General features: G+C 42.7%; 2 protein-coding genes across 2 annotated transcripts in view; one reads left to right on the forward strand and one right to left on the reverse strand.

Annotated features, from left to right (window-relative positions):
• The window catches only part of LOC104846015 (guanylate-binding protein 4-like), a 51,124-nt gene that overhangs the window by 30,948 nt on the left and 4,624 nt on the right, over positions 1–15,552 (reverse strand). The window lies entirely within an intron of this gene.
• LOC100657994 (putative neuroblastoma breakpoint family member 5) lies at positions 1,951–15,020 on the forward strand. Its single transcript, XM_064282209.1, has 3 exons — positions 1,951–2,919; positions 5,129–5,213; positions 7,191–15,020. Exons 1-3 carry the CDS (start codon positions 2,742–2,744, stop codon positions 7,210–7,212), a joined length of 285 nt encoding a protein of 94 aa, XP_064138279.1. The 5' UTR covers positions 1,951–2,741; the 3' UTR covers positions 7,213–15,020.

The following is a 15,552-nucleotide window of genomic DNA, read 5'->3' on the forward strand; positions in this document are numbered from 1 at the left end:
CAGTATCCTAGCCACTAGATCACCAGGGAACTACTGTATCTCCTTGTCCATAACTCAAGAAATGAGTTGTCTCATTCTAGCCACACCTCACAACTGACCTAGAGACAGCTTTGCACAGAAGAAGCTTATGGAGAGATGTTTGAGGGAACCAGGGCAGTGGATGAGCTTGCCAGCAGGCGGCAGAATAGATGGTCCCCAGGATAAGAGGAGGCTGAGAACCAAGACCCAGGTATCTCCAACCTAATAAAAGGACTCATATAGATGCAGGAATGGAGATGACCTGGATAGAAAACACTTTTGAACAAGGCCCCGGGTTCTGGGCTAGATGTTCCCGCTAAAACCTACAGCACCCGCAGTTTTCCCATCTTAGTCAGTGGCAACTCCATCCTTTTATATACTGAGGCAAGAAACTTAAGAGTTCTCTTTGACTCCAGAGTTTTCCTTCGACCCCAAATCCAATTAGTCAGGAATTCATGTTTTCTAGTCACTCAGGCCTGAGCATTGAGTTTCTCAAACTCAGCACTACTGATATTTTGCATTTGATAATTCCTTCTTGTCGGGGGAGGGGGTTCTCCTGTGTACTGCAGGATGTTTAGCAACATCCTTGGCCACTGATGACTAAATGACAGTAGAAACCCCCACCACCTACCCCAGTCGTGAAGATCAAAATTCTCCCACATCAGAAAGTATTAACTGCCCTGAAACCACCAACATGGTAGCTGTGATATAATATCTGGGAAATACACAAGCTCTGCTGAAGAAGAGAGTAGATGAAAATGGTATGCGCAAACCACATGCCCACAGGCATTCCTTTTCCAGAGTCTCCTCTTCCAAACCTCCAGAGCTAAGGGTTGCTATGGACTGCTCCCACTGCTATTTAACCACAAGCATCAAAAATGATTCCCTGACCTGAAGATTTGCCTGGTGGAATGTGCAAAAAACAGGAGTGAGAAAACTGATTTTCTTGTACATGGTGCTCTCTGTTTATGACTTATCCTGTGTCCTTAATCCTACCAAGACCAGCAAAGCATAGGGCCCACCACCACAGGAAGTCTGTAGCCCCTCTGCACAACTTCCCTCCTCCAGAAATCATTCCCTCTTCTCTGGGCTCCAAAGGCCTCGCCCACCAAATGGGCAGGCAATACAGGATGCTAGATGGAAGAAACAAATATTCCATGCAGTCTTCCCAGTCTTAGGTTCACGAAACCAGGGGAGAATGGATACTTAGAAAGTGAGGAGGTGTGTCAGGGAATCAGTTTCTGTTTTTTCTGTCCGTGCCTCTCCTTGAAACCTCAGATACTATGTCACTAAACCCCATTGCACAGGAATGCTGTGGATCACCACAGACAACCACAGATCCATGATCTTGATTTTACTACGTCCTGTCAGAAAATACAAACACAGGAAAACCACAGGTCAGTGACTTTGGTTAACCCAAACAGATCTCCTAGTCAGTGTCCCACAGAAACTACTCCTGAACATAAAAAATAGCATCAGTTTACAAGCCATCCCAAAATAGATGCCCACTACATGTATTCAGGAAGATGTATGTAAACCTTAGGGGTCCAAGGAATCATGAGCCTAGTGGGAGGTAATCAACTAGCATGAGCTATTTCAATGACTTTGACAAGTAGGAAAAAAACCCTGTGGAGCTAGAATGGAATTCTTAAGTGAAAAGTACAAAACGTGTATATGGAGATTAAAAAACAAAATAACTCACACACTAGAGGAGGGCGGGATTAGGACGTAGGGATGTGAAACTTCACTTTAAGTTTAATGAAAACCCAGCATGCTTCCCTGCTGAGGGAAAAGCAGCCAATGTAACATTAGGATGCAGCAAGAAAAATATTAGTCAAGGCAAAACTCTTATAATGTATTCACAAACTGCGTAGAGTATTACACTCAGGATTTTGTTCTTATAATATTAAAATAGTTGGGGGATAGGTGGACTGGAGAAGAACCAAACAAGAACACCAAGATAGTCTTTAAGTTTTAAGTTTTCCGTTAAGCTTTTCATGAAACAGAAAAAGTGACTCCATGACATTCTTTAAGAAAATGAAAGAATTTGGAGGAGATATGGACTCCTTGATGTTTTCTATGCATTTGCAAAAATAAACAATGAAAAATGTGCTTAAATTTTAGAAGGAGACAGGTCTTTTGTATCAGCAATAGGGTACACATATACCGAGACTGGTGCTGAGGGTGGTCCCCTCCTTCAGATGAGACCAGGCAGCCTTGTGTATCAGCATGACCCAGGCAACTGGAAGGCAGGGGCACCTAAGATTCCATGACACCCCCCGCCTTCCAATTCTGTTATTGCAACTCCAAACAGTTACCGGGTGCTCTGGGTCCTCCTTCTGGCACTCCACTCGGAGCCTGACCTAGAGGCATTGACTTGGGCTCTGAGCTCTGGACCTTGCTCCTTGTTTTGGTGATTCAAGACTGTCAAGTGTTATGAGATGCTGACAACGTTTATCCCAAAAGTTATAAATCACATCTACATCCTTTAATATAAAAAAAATTAGACTGGTTTAAATCACTTTTTTCACTTAAAAAAAAAACTTTCTTGGGATATAATTTTATACTGCAAAATTTACCCATTTTAGCTGTACAATTCAATGATTTTTAGTAAATTCATCAAGATATGCACCCATTAGTATAATCCATTAACTTGTCATTATTATCTGTCTGGTTTTCTTCTCCCCAGCTCTGGCTCCACTCCTTCCACCATAAGCTTCAGCATGGCATTAGCTCTCACCACTTGCTCTAGGCAAAGGACAGACAGGAATATCCTGGAAATCAACCAGGAGTTGCTCTCCCAGCTAGCACAAAGCAAACAGCAGGTCAGAGACCTCAAAGAGAAATTCCTTATATCTGAAGCTACTGCCTATACCCTGGCCAACCAACTGCAGAAATACAGTAAGTCCTACATGGTCAAGGCCACCAAAATGATGAATGATTGCCTGTCTGCCCTCTGAGAAACTGAACACTCTCCAAAAACTAAAGGCATTCTCTCTCCTTCATCAAAATAAATTTTATCTTGACCAGACTCCTAGAGAGGTAGAAGTGGATAGTTTATCCTTAATTTGCAAAGGATGAAAAAACAGAGGCATAAAGGGGTAAAGCAACTTTCCCAAGTTTGCAGTGAGAGTGTAGGGAGCAACAGAGGCTAAAATCCTAGTTCAGCCAGAAAACTGCCTTTTCTTGCTCAGGAACCCGTTTCAGAGTGTACAAACATGTAACATCACTGTTGACCTAAATATTTCAGGATTCAATTCAAACTTTTACTGAAAAAGCATTTTGTCAGCTGCACTGGGGAGAAAGAGATCCTAGTACACCATACCTGCCTCAAAGGAGCTTAACTCTGTGTCTTCCCAAGCTAGCCTCGGGAAGCTAGAGATGGGAACATCAACAGGAAACAGAGGGAAGTCCAAGCTAGCCTCAGGAAGCTAGAGATGGGAACATCAACAGGAAACAGAGGGAAGTCCAAATGTTTGCAGCAAGATTCTTTTCCCCTATAAGTTCAAGGAAGTCAGTCCTCATACTCTGGTGACAGTATCTCCATGAAACTCAGAGAATCTATGACACTCTTTCTCTCTCTGAATATGAACCTTGCAGACTGCAAGCAAGTCCAGGTGGACCTCCAGCATCTGGGCTATGAGACACATGGCCAAAATGAGAACAAGTCCAAGTGGAGGAAACCACCAGTCCCAGCAGGCTGGTGTAGAGACTGGCCCCTCCCTCCCCACAGTCAGCTTTCACATCTGAAAACCCACTGGGAAATCTGTTAATAATGAGAGAGAGAGATAGAGGTATACTGACTAAAGGGAACATGGGAACAAGAGGGTCAGGGATATTAGAGGAAGATTCTTGCTGACATTAAAATGTTGGCTTTCAAATACATACAATTATTTTTCAACACATCAATGGAGGATAAAATTTGCTAATCAACTTACTGTCATAGACAAAAAAGTAAAAATGAAGACTACTTATTAAAGAAGTGAAAAGATAAGCTTTGGGAGATGGGAGACTAAGGTTTTTGTTTTTTTGTTTTCCTTCACTTTATTCATTATAATACCGATAAAAATGTAGGACAAAATTTTTGAAGCTAGGGAAGAAGGTATCACCTAAGATCTTAGTGTAGAGGTAATGCAGTGCAGTGATTAAGGGCATGTAACTCAAGGACAAACTTCCTGGGCTCAAATCCAAGTTATCTTCTCTAGGCCTCAGTTTCTTCATTTATAATGGTAATAAGAGTGAAAAAAAAAAAGTAGTACCTACCTTTTCAGGTAGCAGGCATAATTATATGAGTTAATTCTTGAAAATCTGCTAGAACAAAGCCTGGCACATGGGAAATACTCCTTCCTACCCATTCTAACTTAATACCTTTTAGCATCTGAAGATAAGTCTTTCAGGTATTTTTTTTTCCCACTGCATTTTTACACAGCTTTATCCAGATAAACTTTCAAATATTACAGTGTTATTGAAACTGTCAACACAGGAGAACCATCAGTCCTATAGTCCTTAGGGCCTTCCCAAGCTTACAGGAAATAGCTACTTCATGCCCCAGGTGAATGTTTTACTGAAGAGGCCACAAGGCTTGGTAAAGGGGCCCACGTATCAGAGTCAGAATTTAGGGGATATGAATTGTGATTCTGCCAAATACCAGTTGAATCATATTGAACAATTACTTTACCTGTCTCTGAGCTTCTCTTTAAAAAAAAAAAAAATGCCTTCAAGTCGATTCTAACTCATAGCAAGCCCAGGTGACAGAGTAGAACTGCCCCGTAGGGTTTCCTAGGCTATAATCTTTATAGAAACAGATTGTCACATCTTTCTCCCGTGGAGTGGTTGGGAGATTTGGAATGGCCAGCTTTTTGGTTAGGAGTTGAACTCAACCATTGTGCCACCAGGGTTCCTTGAGCTTCTCTTTAATTGCCTCTAAAATGGGGGTGATTAAATGCCTTACAGCTGGGAGAATGAGAAATAAAGTTACGGAAACCCAGCATAGAGCCTGGAACTGGGGTTATTTTTGTCCTTGGGATTAGCCTTGGGGTTATGAATATTACAAGCGATCATCAGTGGCAGGTCCAGCATTCCACTGAGGTAGGTGTCTGTCTGTTCTCAGAGTGCGAAGAATACAAGGACCTCATTGAATCCGTGCTCAGAGAGGAGCTCCAGTTTGAGGAGGAGAGACCAGTTGCAAGGATTGGGTAAGGAGGGATCTGTGCAGGGCAGGCTATGGCAAAGTTTGAATTTCTGCTTGAAGTGGGGCAACCCATACTAGTAGAATGAAGAGCAAATTTGTGCAAAGACAAGAACAGAAATTTACAGGAAGGCATAAAACTAGACAACCAGAGGGCTATAGGAATTGGATGGTAGTCTAGTGCGTGGAAGAATTTTGGTCTCTGGGGTTCTCACTTAAATAATGTGTAAATGAAATACAGGTGGATGCCTGAGTTGGAATACTAGCAATGTTAACTTCTAGCTTTGTAATGTTGGGCAAATTTACCTAACTTTCCTGTGTCTCAGTTACCTTGGCTACCTCATCTGTAAAATGAAGATACCAATGCTACCTACCTCAGAGGGTTATTAAACACATGAGTACAAGTAAAGGGGTTAGAACAATGTACGGCACATACGATCTTCTCAAAAAAAAAATTTGCTGTAATTATTAAGCTTTCTTTTTTTTTGTCAGAATGGCGGTTGTCATTAATAGACTAACATTTTCTACAACAGAAGATAATTTCCATGTTTTCCTGATAAAAAGGTTTCTTCTCTCCAATTTTGATTTTTTCTAATTATCATACTATATAAGGTATTAACTGGTAGGACCATTGGGTAGACAGATAATTGAGCAAATATTGCCAGGAAAATGATTTATTAATTTGCTGAGGACCAGCATTTCCTATGCTCAGAAATTTTCAGACATAAGGTAGACTGTGGCATTCAAAACTTTTTTTAACGCAGTGCTGAAATGAGATCTCAGAGGCTCAAATGTGTAAGACACACTAAAACACAGTTACTTGATCAAAGGGGCCTGTGATGGTTAAGATTTGGGTCAACTTGGCTGGGCCATGATTCTGAGTATTTGGGCAGTTGTGTGATGTTGTGGTCACTTCCTTGCTGAAATTTGATATGTGATCACCCCCATTATGGGATCTGATGTAGCCAGTCAGTTAGAGGGGAGTTTCCTTGGTCATGTGGCCTGCATTGAGTGTAAGCAGATGTTCTGGCAGGGCTCAGGGGCTTTTGCTCATTCTGAATCCTGCAGCTGGCTCCTGTTTGTCTGAACTCTAGTTCTTGGGACTTGAGCTAGCAGCTTACCTTGGTGTTGCTTGCGTATCTTGGGACTCATTGATCTTCACAGCCTGTGAGCAAGAGCCCTGCTCTCCAACATGCTGATCTTGTGTTTCCCAGCCCCTGTGGCTATGTGAATCAGGAGAAGCCTCTATCCTGACTCATAGTCTTGGAACATTACAGCTCCTACAACCACGTGAGATATTTCCTTGATATAAATCTCTCTCTCACTAGATATATATTTATTTATACGCTTTACTGATTTTGCTTCTTTAGAGAACCCAGCGTACAACAGCACCATAGCTGTGGAGCCCTTGCTTCTGCCTAGTCTGTCTGTAATTCCTCTGACACTTAATAGGAATTCAGAGAATAGAATTTCAAAGATGTTCTACAGATGATCTCTTCTTGGTGCAAAAGGGGGAAGATTCAGGCATCAGATGGGGTAGATGAGTGTAAATGTCTAGTCCAGCTTTAGGAGTACCCAGTTCTAAGTATTCACAGAATGCCCAGTTGTGCGTTTATATTCTACCAGGTGCTGTGAGTTCCATAATACATGGCACTGTCTCTAATCTCACAAAGCACCCATTCTAGATAGGGATCTGTGATGGTTAAAGTTATGCACCAACTAGGCTGGGCCATGATTCTCAGTGGTTTGGCAGTTATCTAATGATGTAGTTTAGCAGTTATGTAATGATGTAATTTGGCAGTTATATAAGAATTTAGATATACTCTATTTTGTGATATAATGTAATCACCTCCATGATGGGATATGATGTGATAAGCCAATCAGTTGTTAGGGGAGTTTCTTCGGGGATGTAGCCTGCATCCAGTATATATGGATGTTCTGGTAAAGTTCACGGGCTTTTGCTTACTCTGAATTGTGCATCCAGGTTGTCATCATCTGACATCTGATACTTCAGCCATCAGTCTGCTGTAATCCTTGTTGATCTCAGGATTCATTGGCTCCTGCAGCCTGTGAGCCAGAAGCCTGCCGTCTTATCTGCCCCTGCCTGGATTTGTCAGAGTCTGGGGTCTGTGAGCCAACTGACTGCTGTCTGATCTGCTGATCTTGGGCTCGTCTCCCCTTGCAGCTGCATGATTCAGGAGAAGCCTCCAGTCTGACACCTGACCCACAGACTTGGTACTTGCCAGCTTCTACAATTTCATGAGCCATTCCCTTCAGATAAATCTATTTATCTCCTTCTCTTTATATATACATATACATGCATACATACTTATACATATACAAACATATATACACATGCACACTCACACACACACACTTTACTGGTTTTGCTTCTCTAGAGAACCCACCCTAAGATATTTGGTACTGAGAGTGATTCTAGACAAACAAAATTGTAAGGATGAGTTTTCTAAATTGGTTCTCAAGTCTTGTTAGTCTTAAAAATATTGATGATTTTCTTTCTAGTAGTAGAGAGGGCACCGTTAATCCATGCAGTGAGGTAGCAACAGAAATACACAAAATATCACCACCAATAGATCATGTACTGCTGAGAGGCAAGGCTTTGGTGCTCACATCTCTGATACTTTTCTACAATCTTGTTAGAATGAGAAGTATAAGGAGGCTGATTAGTTGGTTCTACTTTAGCAAGACAAAGTAGTGAAAGAAAGAGATGAGCTCAGAGCTTCAGAATCACAGCTCAAGCACCACATAAACGACCTCAACTTTGCCACATAGGCTCTGAAAGAAAACCTTATTTCTTGTAGCAACAGAGCTGATATTGCTGAAGAATAAACCCATAATCTTACAGTAAGAATGGCTGAATTACAATGCCAATTGAATTCCCAACCTCAAATGGTGTCTGAACTTAAAGTGGGGGCATTGGTTGGGAATAAATTGGAGCCTGAAACTTGAGATGGGGACATGTGGGCAGATAATCAGGAAGTTGGGGACAATGAGCCCTTAAATTCCATCAACTCACTCAACAGAACCAGCCTTCTAACTCCCATCTGAAGAGACTACTTCATCTTTGTCTGCTAATCCACCCTCCCCAGTAAAACCATTAACTTCTCCACCCCCATCTGATGAGAATAACCCAGCTGTGTCTGAAGAGTATTTTTCTGAGATATCAACAGGGGCAGCATCTGGGTCATTGCCTGTGGCATCATCTGAAGCAGATGCCTTACAAGACATTGCTGAATATTCTCAGAACATATCCACAACATCCATTTTACTGCTTCTAGACTAAAGTCCCACCAAGCACAAAAGGTGAGGTAGAAAGTGTGACCCAGGAGGAGGTATGAAACACAGGAAAAGAACATCCCAAACTGAATTAAGACACCTAACTACAGTGGGGCTGGTTGGACCCTGTGGTGGTAGGGGCTAAGTGCTGGCACCGATTGACAAAGACAAGGTGGGTGTGGTTACTGTAATGAACAGTGGTGCCAAAGCATTAATTAGCCCTAGTCTGACTTGCATGGACTTATGGCGTTTGCTGCTTAGTCATGGTGCCCCTACCAATGAAATAGATGGGAAATCTACTAAATATTTACTTCATCTGTATAAGCAGAGGATTTCTAGGTCAAGTGAGCTGCAGTCTAACTTGAATCACCAGAATAGAGAGTTACAGTCCCTCAATCAATTCCCAGACTTGAGCCAGTTTATAGATCAACAATCCCTTGAATATAGCAGAGGCTTGGTCACCTTGAAGAAGGACAGCACTACACTGCCAAAAATTTATACTGTTAATCTTTCTCCCAGCCTTCCCAAAAGTGTTCTATGACCTCTTATGAGAGTAACTGTTCATTGTGAAAAAGGAAATAGTCAGACTGTTGGGGGATTACTGGATACTGGCTCTGAAATTACACTAATTTCAAGAGACCCAAAACTTTGCTGTGGTTCACCAGTCAGAGTAGGGCCATCTGGGTCCCAGATTATTATCGGACACTTAGCTCAGGTTTATCACACAGTGTGTCCAGTGGGTCTCCAAACCCATCCTGTAGTGATTTCCCCAGTTCCAGAATGCATAATGGAATAGATTTAATCAGCAGCTGGCAGATCCCCAATACTGAATCCCTGAAAACTGGAGTATAGGCTATTATGATAGTAAAAGCCAAATGGAAGCCATTAGAACTGCCCCTACCTAAGAAAATAGTAAACAAAAAGCAATACCACATTTCTGGAGGGTGATTGGAGAGACCACTGCCACCATCAAGGATTTGAAGACTGCAGGGGTGATGATTCCCATGACATCCCAACTCATCTCGCCTATTTGGCCTATGCAAAAAACAGATGAATCTTGGACAATGACAGTGGATTATCATAAACTTCATCAGGTGGTGACTCCAATTGTAGCTGCTGTTCCAGATGTGGTTTCATTACTTGAGCAAATTAATACATCTCCTGCTACCTCGTACATAGCTATTGATCTGGCCAATGCCTTTTTCTTAATTACAGTTTTGATGGAACACCAGAAGAAATTTGCCTTCAGCTGGCAAGGCCAGAAATACACCTTCACTGTCCTACCTCATGGGTATATCAACTCTCCGGCCCTATGTCATAAATTAGTCTGTAGGAAACGTGATTGCTTTTCCCTTGCACAAGACATCACACTGGTCCATTACACTGATGACATTATGCCGAATGGATGTATTAAGGAAGAAGTGTCAGTGATTCTGAACTTATTGGTAAAAGTTTTGCATGCTAGAAGATGGGAAATTAATCCCACAAAATTTCAGGCTGCCCTCAAGCCACTCCGCCTCTGGGGCTATATTATCTGGCTGATGAAATGTAGCTTGAAGTGTCAGTAGCAGATAAAAATGCTGTTTGGAGCCTTTGGCAGGCCTCTATTGTGGAATCACAGTGCAGACCCTTAGGATTTAGGAGCAAAGCCCTGCCATCCTCTGCAGACAATAGTTTCATTTCGAGGAACAGCTTTTGTCTTGTTACTGGGCCTTAGTAGAGACTGCTTAACCATGGGCCACCAAGTCACCGTGCAGCCTGAGTTGCCCATCATGAGCTGGGTGTTGTCTGACCCACAGGGCCATAAAGTCAGACATAACATGACATCATTAAATGAAAATGGTGTATACAAGATTGGCCTTGAGCAGAACCTGAAGGTACAAGTAAGTTGCATGAGGAAATGGTCCTAATGCCCATTGTCTCCACTTGTATCACATTACCTGCCTCTCCCAGGATGTACCTATGGCCTCATGGAGAGTTCCTTGTGATCAGCTGATTGAGGAAGAAAAAACTCATGACTGGTTTACAGATGGTGTCTTAGTCATCTAGTGCTGTTGTAACAGAAACACTACAAGTAGATGGATTTAACAAAGAGAAGTTTATTTCCTCACAGTAAAGTAGGCTAAAAGTCCAAATTCAGGGCATCAGCTCCAGGGAAAGACCTTCTCTCTTTGTCTGCCTTTTCATCAATCTTCCCCCAGACTAGGAGCTTCTACACACAGGGAGCCCAGGTCCAAAGGACACGCTCTGCTCCTGGCACTGCTTTCTTTGTGGTATGAGGTCCCCTATATCTCTGGTCACTTCTCTCTTTTAATCGCAAGAGATTGCCTCAAGACACAATCCAGTCTTGTATATTGAGTCCTTCCTCACCAACACAACTGCCACCCATTCTCCCTCATTATATCATAGAGGCAGGATTTACAACATACAGGAAAATCACACCATACCAGGAATCATGGCCCAGCCAAATTGATACACACATTTTTGGGGGGATATAATTCAATCCATGACAGATGGTTCTGCATCAAGTGCAAGCACCCCTTAGAAGTGGACAGCCTCAGCAATGCAGCCCTTTCTGGGACCTCCCTGAAGGACTCTGGTGAAGGGAAATCTTCCCGACAGGCAGAACTTTGAGCAGTGCACCTCCTTGTTCACTTTGCCTCGAAGGAAAAATGGCTAGGTGTGCCATTGTATACTGATTCATGGGCTGTGGCCGATGGTTTGGCTGGATGGTCAGGGACTCGGAAGGGACATGACCGGAAAACTGGAGACAAGGAGGTACGGAGAAGAGGTATGTGGATAGATCTCTCTGAATGGGCCAAAGGAATGAAGAGTCTTATGTGTCGTATGTGAATGGTCACCAAGGATGACCTCTGCAGAGGAGGATTTTAATAATGAAGAGAATAGGATGACTTATTCTGTGGAAACCAGTCATCTTCTTTTCCCAGCTACTCCCATCATTGTCCAATGGGCTCATGAACAAAGTGGTCATGGTGGCATTGATGGAGGTTTTACAAGGCTCAGTAACCTGGCCTTCTCCTCATCAAGGCTGACTTGGCTACAGCCAATGCTGAATGCCGAATACGCCAGGCTTGAGGCTCCGAAATGGCACCATCCTTGAGGTGATCAGCCAGCAACCTGGTGGCAGGTTAATTACATCGGATTACTTCCATTATAGAAAGGGCAAAGTTTTGTTCTTACTGGGATAGACGCTTAGTCTGGATACGGATTATTCTTCCCTGCACGCATAACATCAACAGTGGACTCACAGAATGCCTTATCCATCGTCATGAAATCCCACAGAGCATCTCCTCAGATCAAGGGACTCACTTCACAGCAAATGAAGTATAGCAATGGGCCCATGCTCATGGAATTCACTGGTCTCACCATGTTCCCCATTATCCTGAAGCAGCCGGTTTGACGGAACAATGGAATGGCCTTCTAAACACACAATTATGGTGCCACCTAGCTGGCACCACATTGTAGGATTGAGGCAAGGTTCTCCAGGAGGCTATATATGTTCTAAACCAGCATCTAATACATGGTGCTGTTTCTCCCATAGGCAGGATTCAAAACAGATCCAGGAATCAAGGGGTGGAGATGGGAGTGGCACCATTCACTACTCCCTCTATTGACCCACTTGCCAAATTTTTGCTCCCTGTCCCCATGACCCTATGCTCTGCAGGTCTAGACATCTTAGTTCCAAAGGGATGAATGATCTCACATGAAGACACACCAAAGATCCCACTGAACTGGAATTTAAGAATGCCACCTTGCCATTTGACCTACTCATGCCTTTGGATCGACAGGCAACCACGGGAATTACCATATTGGCTGGTGTGCATGACCCTGACAACCAAGGGGAAATTGGATTGATGTTGCATAATGGAGGTAAAGAAGAGTATTTCTGCAATACAGGAGATCCCTTAAAGCATCTCTTAGTATTTATTACCATGACCTGTTATTAAAGTCACTGAAAAATACAGCAATCCAATTCCAACATGACTCCTAATAGTCCAGGTCCTTCAGAAATGAAGGCTTAGTTCACCTCAGCAGGCAAAGAACAATGACCAGCTGAGGTGCTTGGTGAGGGGAAAGGGAATATGGAATGGGTGGAGGAAGAAGGTAGTTTTAAATACCAGCTATGACCATGTGCCCAGTTGCAGAAATAGGTCCTGTGATTGTTATGAGTATTTCTTCCTTGTGTGTCTGCATCAGATATTTTTGTTTTTTTCACTGATAAAATATAAGGTGTACACAGGGCTAGTGTTTTTTTGGTTGTATGCATGTTAGATGTATCATGTTAGGCATAAGTATGACTTTGTAATTGTCTTCATTTAGCAATCTTATATTGTTTAAGGAGATGTGTACAGGTGCCAAGTTGACAGAGGTGGACTGTGATAGTTAAGGTTGTGCATCACCTTGGCTGAAGTGATGAACTGAAGGGGCGTCATTTGAAAGCAAAGTTAGTAAAACAAATATACCCAAGGCTGTTTCCTCATTCCTTCTGCCACAGCAAAGTCAAACACCTTGTGTAGGAATTAAACTTGGAGAGTTCTTTGGGGTGTTCTAAGAGATGTCTCTGATGAAACTGTCATAGCCTATCATTCACTGTGCTCACTCTTATATTTTCCTCTTCTTTTCCATCTTAGGAAATACGATTCCCTAATTCAGGCTCAGGCTCAAGAACTGATCTATTTACGTCAAAAAATACAGGAAGGGATTGGTGGATGTTACCTTTTCACAGAGCATGTGAAAAACACGATCAAGTCTTTTAAGGACTTCATCGGGAATGCTAACATTGCCAACTACCAGAGACAGAGATTTTGTGATCAACTGGCCCAAGGAAGCCACCTGTCAGAGCACCGCATGAGCAAACTCACCATGGGTAAGTCGGCCACAGGCTCTGAAGACTCTTAGCTCCTACCAAGGTCCTAATCTCACATAAGGTTCTATGCCTCCACAACTCTATGAGTACTTTTTTAACCAGATGTTCTGCTTTTAATCTCACATTCTAGGGGCCATGACAATATCAGGATGGGCAAGGCATGAGTACAGTGACGAAATACATAGAGCTGGAGGTCACATTATTATAACTGGCTCCTTCGTCACAGGCTTTTGGTGCAGGGGGCAGCAGCCTTCTGACCATCTTTGCTTGTTTGTTTTTTATCAGTGCTGTCTTTACTAAGGAGCTCTGGTTGCACGGTGGTTAAGAGCTCGGCTGCTAACCAGAAAGTCAGCAGTTCAAACCCACCAGCTGCTCCTTGGAAACCCTATGGGGCAGATTACTCTGTCCTATAGGGTTGCTGTGAGTCGGAATTGGCTCAACAGCAATAGGCTTGGCTTGGGCTTGGTCTTTACTAACTTTCTGCAAGTGATTTATCCTTCCTGGATTTCTATTTCCCACATTTGTAAAATAGGTCAAATCATGCAATCCGTGATTGCTGTAGACATCAAATGAAGTAATGTTCCTGAGTGTATTTGAAAAAAGAATAAAGCCCCTCACTGTTTTGGGGTTAGCTGAAACACTGGGTATAGTAGAACCTGCTGATGGCAAAGTTGATTTATACCGGAGCACTTTTTACACAGAAAATTACCCCTGAGAACACCTGAGTAAGCAGAACAGGGGCAGACATGGAGGCACCCTTGTAGTCCTCTGACTTTGAAGGACAGGTGGGACCTGGTTGTTTATTCTCTCCTCAGAGACTGGAGTAGGTTCCATGTAAAAACAGTAGTGGGACACACAACCATGGTCTAGCGACCACCTCTGTGGTGCAAATGAAGGCTGGAGAAGTTCAGACAGCAGCTGGGGAAGTATCTTGTGAACTGGAGAGCAAAAAATATTTTAATTTTTTGCCTGACTCAGGTGGCAAACATGGCAGTGATTCATTACATCAGGAACGCTCTATGCAGGGGGCTCAGGAAGGCATGTCAGGCCACTTCTCTAAACACCAACCTGAGGGCTCCCGGAATACTTCTCAGAGCACCCAGACTGCACATGTAGAGTTTTTATGTCTCTGAACAGATAGGCCCCTGTGTTTTTAATTTAGATTCCAGGTCAGTAGTCTTTGATGAACTGTGAAGACCAGAAAGGTGATATAAACCTGAAAAAGGGCAAAAGCCCCAGTTTTCAAACTGATAAAAAATAAAAGTAATAAAAAATTGAAAGTATACGTCCTGTTGATCCTTCACAAAGTATAAATTTGTTATATTCAAACTATAATATCCCAGTTGCATTATGGTGTCTAACTCTTATTACTGAGAAACAAACAAAAAAGCAAGCATATCTTCAGATTGGCAAAAGTGTTTATAAACTCGCAAAGCATCCTCAAACTGCCTTTATTCCTGCAAACTTACTATTTACTGGGTTCCTGCTGTGTGCGATACCCACCTCGTTATCCCTCCCTGCACAGCACTCACCTTGGATCCCTTTTTCACTCTCATACTTAGCATTTCCTCTTGCTTTCAAGGACCCTTCTGAGGACTACACTTAGACTACTGAAACTACTTTGCCTAATGGCTCAGGGACCTGGAATTACCTGGGTGTTTATGTCCCACAGCAATCAGTTGCTCCCTGCCTGAAAAGCACTTAACATTGACTGACAGATGCTGGAGTATGAATTCCATCTACCTGACTTGAGGAGAGCTTTGTGGTGAACTGGCTTTGGGAAAAGGGAATCTAAAGGCCAACTTTGTAAAGATTCAGATAAATAGAAGGAAAACAAGAACTCTCAGGACAATGTTGATCTCGGAAGTCCAAATGAGAGAATGATTTACCTGAGACTGTGAGAAGGAAAAGTAAAATCTTTAGGTTCAATGGGAAAGAAGCCTATGGTGGAAGAGAGGGGGAAAAGCAAAGATAATGGTGGGAATTTGGGCGATTCTAGTAAGAACCTGGTCAGCTTTGAACTAACACAAATCCTTTGACTCCACACCTAAAGATTCTGATTTAAACGGCGTGGAGTTGGATTTTGCCATTATTATTCTTAAAAAGTTCCTTGGGTAATTCTAATATGCAGATAGAGATGAGAGAGACCATTGGTCTAGTA

The sequence above is a fragment of the Loxodonta africana genome, chromosome 3, assembly GCF_030014295.1.
Source record: "Loxodonta africana isolate mLoxAfr1 chromosome 3, mLoxAfr1.hap2, whole genome shotgun sequence".
In the NCBI taxonomy this organism is placed as follows: Eukaryota; Metazoa; Chordata; class Mammalia; order Proboscidea; family Elephantidae; genus Loxodonta; species Loxodonta africana.

Coding starts and splice junctions, on each gene's coding strand:
- LOC100657994 (XM_064282209.1), top strand. CDS start 2,742: ATGGCATTAGCTCTCACCACTTGCTCTAGGCAAAGGACAGACAGGAAT. Junction 2,920..5,128: donor CAACCAACTGCAGAAATACA/GTAAGTCCTACA, acceptor GTCTGTTCTCAG/AGTGCGAAGAATACAAGGAC. Junction 5,214..7,190: donor AGACCAGTTGCAAGGATTGG/GTAAGGAGGGAT, acceptor TTGTGCATCCAG/GTTGTCATCATCTGACATCT.